This window comes from Parasteatoda tepidariorum, unplaced genomic scaffold (assembly GCF_982258835.1).
Source record: "Parasteatoda tepidariorum strain Cologne lab strain unplaced genomic scaffold, Ptep-v5.0 scaffold_69, whole genome shotgun sequence".
Lineage (NCBI taxonomy): Eukaryota > Metazoa > Arthropoda > Arachnida > Araneae > Theridiidae > Parasteatoda > Parasteatoda tepidariorum.
In genome coordinates this window covers 45,234-50,369 of record NW_028257428.1, presented here as the reverse complement: position 1 = coordinate 50,369, position 5,136 = coordinate 45,234, and the positions used below count along the sequence as shown (strand labels likewise).

General features: G+C 36.0%; 1 protein-coding gene across 1 annotated transcript; it reads left to right on the top strand.

Annotated features, from left to right (window-relative positions):
- Positions 1 to 3,810: 3,810 nt before the first annotated feature.
- LOC147800816 (uncharacterized) lies at positions 3,811 to 4,809 on the top strand (the record flags this gene model as incomplete). Its single annotated transcript, XM_087156445.1, has 1 exon — positions 3,811 to 4,809. A coding segment is annotated over one exon (999 nt), but the record flags the coding sequence as incomplete, so codon positions are not given.
- Between the last annotated feature and the right edge of the window lie 327 nt (positions 4,810 to 5,136).

Genomic DNA, 5,136 nt, shown 5'->3' with positions numbered 1-5,136 from the left:
TACCCCCTAATTGACCTATAATTATTTCCTGTGGTAGGGTACACTATTACCCCTGTAATATAATACCTGGTCTCAATTTAAATATTATGGTTCCATATTAAGGTCTGATATAGCGCCTTGCGTAAGTTAACCATTGAAAGATGTCTTTGAATTTTTAAAGCATTTTAGAACGCTTATTTCCTCATTTTAAGCTTCTCAGAACACTTTATTTCGCATAGGCATACATAGTAAACTTTAGGGTCACGCTGTGTACCTCCCCTAAGAGACCTATAATTATTTCCCGTGGTAGGGAACAATATTACCCTGTAATATAATACGTGGTCCAATTTAAAATATTATAGGTCAATATTAAGGTCTGATATTGCGCCTTGCGTTAGTTAACCATTGAAAGATGTCTTTGAATTTTTAAAGCATTTTAGAACGCTTATTTCTTCATTTTAAGCTTCTCAGAACACTCTATTTCGCATAGGCATACATAGTAAACTTTAGGGTCACGCTGTGTACCCCCTAATTGACCTATAATTATTTCCTGTGGTAGGGTACACTATTACCCTGTAATATAATACGTGGTCCAATTAAAAAATTATAGGTCAATATTAAGGTCCGACACCGTGCCGTTAGTTAACATAGAAAAATGTCTTTGAATTTTTAAAGCATTTTAGAACGCTTATTTCCTCATTTTAAGCTTCTCAGAACACTTTATTTCGCATAGGCATACATAGTAACCTTTAGGGTCACACTGTGTACCCCCTAATTGACCTATAATTATTTTCCGTGGTAGGGAACACTATCTCCCTGTAATATAATACGTGGCCCAATTTAAAAATTTTAGGTCAATATTAAGGTCCGATACCGTGCCGTTAGTTAACATAGAAAAGAGTCTTCGAATTTCCTTGTTTTAATGCACTATTTAAAATATACATAGTGTACCCCCTAATTGACCTATAATTAGTTCCTGTGGTAGGGTACACTATTACCCTGTCATATAATACCTGGTCCAATTTAAATATTATGGATCAATATTAAGGTCTGATATTGCGCCTTGCGTTAGTTAACCATTTAAAGATGTCTTTGAATTTTTAAAGCATTTTAGAACGCTTATTTCTTCATTTTAAGCTTCTCAGAACACTCTATTTCGCATAGGCATACATAGTAAACTTTAGGGTCACGCTGTGTCCCCCCTAATTGACCTATAATTATTTCCTGTGGTAGGGTACACTATTACCCTGTAATATAATACGTGGCCCAATTTAAAAATTTTAGGTCAATATTAAGGTCCGATACCGTGCCGTTAGTTAACATAGAAAAGAGTCTTCGAATTTCCTTGTTTTAATGCACTATTTAAAATATACATAGTGTACCCCCCTAAATTGACCTATAATTATTTCCTGTGGTAGGGTACACTATTACCCTGTAATATAATACCTGGTCCAATTTAAATATTATGGATCAATATTAAGGTCTGATATTGCGCCTTGCGTTAGTTAACCATTTAAAGATGTCTTTGAATTTTTAAAGCATTTTAGAACGCTTATTTCTTCATTTTAAGCTTCTCAGAACACTCTATTTCGCATAGGCATACATAGTAAACTTTAGGGTCACGCTGTGTACCCCCCTAATTGACCTATAATTATTTCCTGTGGTAGGGTACACTATTACCCCTGCAATATAATACGTGGTCCAATTAAAAAATTATAGGTCAATATTAAGGTCCGACACCGTGCCGTTAGTTAACATAGAAAAATGTCTTTGAATTTTTAAAGCATTTTAGAACGCTTATTTCTTCATTTTAAGCTTCTCAGAACACTTTATTTCGCATACGCATACATAGTAAACTTTAGGGTCACGCTGTGTACCCCCTAATTGACCTATAATTATTTTACGTGGTAGGGTACACTATAACCCTGTAATATAATAGGTGGTTCAATTTAAAAATTTTAGGTCAATATTAAGGTCCGATACCGTGCCGTTAGTTAACATAGAAAAGTGTCTTCGAATTTCCTTGTTTTAATGCACTATTTAAAATATACATAGTGTACCCCCTAATTGACCTATAATTATTTCCTGTGGTAGGGTACACTATTACCCCTGTAATATAATACCTGGTCCAATTTAAATATTATGGTTCCATATTAAGGTCTGATATAGCGCCTTGCGTAAGTTAACCATTGAAAGATGTCTTTGAATTTTTAAAGCATTTTAGAACGCTTATTTCCTCATTTTAAGCTTCTCAGAACACTTTATTTCGCATAGGCATACATAGTAAACTTTAGGGTCACGCTGTGTACCCCCCTAAGAGACCTATAATTATTTCCCGTGGTAGGGAACAATATTACCCTGTAATATAATACGTGGTCCAATTTAAAAATTATAGGTCAATATTAAGGTCTGATATTGCGCCTTGCGTTAGTTAACCATTGAAAGATGTCTTTGAATTTTTAAAGCATTTTAGAACGCTTATTTCTTCATTTTAAGCTTCTCAGAACACTCTATTTCGCATAGGCATACATAGTAAACTTTAGGGTCACGCTGTGTACCCCCCTAATTGACCTATAATTATTTCCTGTGGTAGGGTACACTATTACCCTGTAATATAATACGTGGTCCAATTAAAAAATTATAGGTCAATATTAAGGTCCGACACCGTGCCGTTTAGTTAACATAGAAAAAATGTCTTTGAATTTTTAAAGCATTTTAGAACGCTTATTTCCTCATTTTAAGCTTCTCAGAACACTTTATTTCGCATAGGCATACATAGTAACCTTTAGGGTCACACTGTGTACCCACCCTAATTGACCTATAATTATTTTCCGTGGTAGGGAACACTATCTCCCCTGTAATATAATACGTGGCCCAATTTAAAAATTTTAGGTCAATATTAAGGTCCGATACCGTGCCGTTAGTTAACATAGAAAAGAGTCTTCGAATTTCCTTGTTTTAATGCACTATTTAAAATATACATAGTGTACCCCCTAATTGACCTATAATTAGTTCCTGTGGTAGGGTACACTATTACCCTGTAATATAATACCTGGTCCAATTTAAATATTATGGATCAATATTAAGGTCTGATATTGCGCCTTGCGTTAGTTAACCATTTAAAGATGTCTTTGAATTTTTAAAGCATTTTAGAACGCTTATTTCTTCATTTTAAGCTTCTCAGAACACTCTATTTCGCATAGGCATACATAGTAAACTTTAGGGTCACGCTGTGTCCCCCCCTAATTGACCTATAATTATTTCCTGTGGTAGGGTACACTATTACCCTGTAATATAATACGTGGTCCAATTAAAAAATTATAGGTCAATATTAAGGTCCGACACCGTGCCGTTAGTTAACATAGAAAAATGTCTTTGAATTTTTAAAGCATTTTAGAACGCTTATTTCCTCATTTTAAGCTTCTCAGAACACTTTATTTCGCATAGGCATACATAGTAACCTTTAGGGTCACACTGTGTACCCCCTAATTGACCTATAATTATTTTCCGTGGTAAGGAACACTATCTCCCTGTAATATAATACGTGGCCCAATTTAAAAATTTTAGGTCAATATTAAGGTCCGATACCGTGCCGTTAGTTAACATAGAAAAGAGTCTTCGAATTTCCTTGTTTTAAATGCACTATTTAAAATATACATAGTGTACCCCCCTAATTGACCTATAATTATTTCCTGTGGTAGGGGTACACTATTACCCTGTAATATAATACCTGGTCCAATTTAAATATTATGGATCAATATTAAGGTCTGATATTGCGCCTTGCGTTAGTTAACCATTTAAAGATGTCTTTGAATTTTTAAAGCATTTTAGATTGCTTATTTCATCTTTGAGGTCTCCAACTCCAAACTTTGCATCTATAGGCCACCTGTTTTTACGGGCCTTCTGAGATATGCCACTGCCAGATTTGACTTGGTACTGCCTGTTCGGAAATCGGACTTCCACCAGACCGAGTTGTATCCTATCGCTCTGGCCACTATACACGAGAGATACCCTTACGAGCAATGGCTGCAGGTTTTTACTGATGGATCCGCCACTTTTTCAACTGGTAGAGCTGGAGCTGGTGCTTACTCCAAATATTTCAGCCTTAGAGAACCTCTTGACACTTGGGCAGATAATTTTGATGGAGAAGTTTTTGCAATCCTTATGGCTATTACAGCTATTGGTGAACCATCTGAACAAAACATTGTTATCTTTGTTGATTCTCAGGCTGCTATTCAGACCATTTCTGAATATAATTTATATCCCTCTGAACTCGAATTTAAGTGTAAACAACGCATTGACTCTCTTCTTTGTTCTGGAAGAGAGGTAGTCCTCCAGTGGATCCCTGGCCACTGTGGCATTTACGGAAATGAACGGGCTGACATGTTGGCTAGAGAGGCTTCAGCACTGCATCCATCTTCTCATCCAGTTCCTCTTAGAAATGCAAGGCGGCTTCTTAAGAGCAAATGCAGGCACAGAACAATATCTGCTCTTAGGGACTTAACTTATGGGAAATCCTGGGCTAGCCTTCTTGATGACCAGCAGCGCTCTCACCTTTCCCTCCTTCCCAGAGCTGAGGGAGTTGCTTGCCTTAGATTAATTACCGGACATGACTACTTACAGGCCCATTTATTTAAAATTAACTTGGTCAATTCACCTCTTTGTGTGCTCTGTAGCACTTCGCCAATGACTGGGGAGCATTTATTAGATTGCCCCTCTCTTCTTGACATTCGTTCCTCTGATGACTTTTGTGCCCTCTCACCTTCTGGAGCTACTTCAGTATTGTATTGGACTGCAAGACGCCTTATGTCTGAGAAGACGATGGCGGGCGTAATTTAAAAAAAAAAAAAAAAAAAAAAAAAAAAGATTGCTTATTTCTTCATTTTAAGCTTCTCAGAACACTTTATTTCGCATACGCATACATAGTAAACTTTAGGGTCACGCTGTGTACCCCCTAATTGACCTATAATTATTTTACGTGGTAGGGTACACTATAACCCTGTAATATAATAGGTGGTTCAATTTAAAAATTTTAGGTCAATATTAAGGTCCAATACCGTGCCGTTAGTTAACATATAAAAGTGTCTTCGAATTTCCTTGTTTTAATGCACTATTTAAAATATACATAGTTTACCCCCTAATTGACCTATAATTATT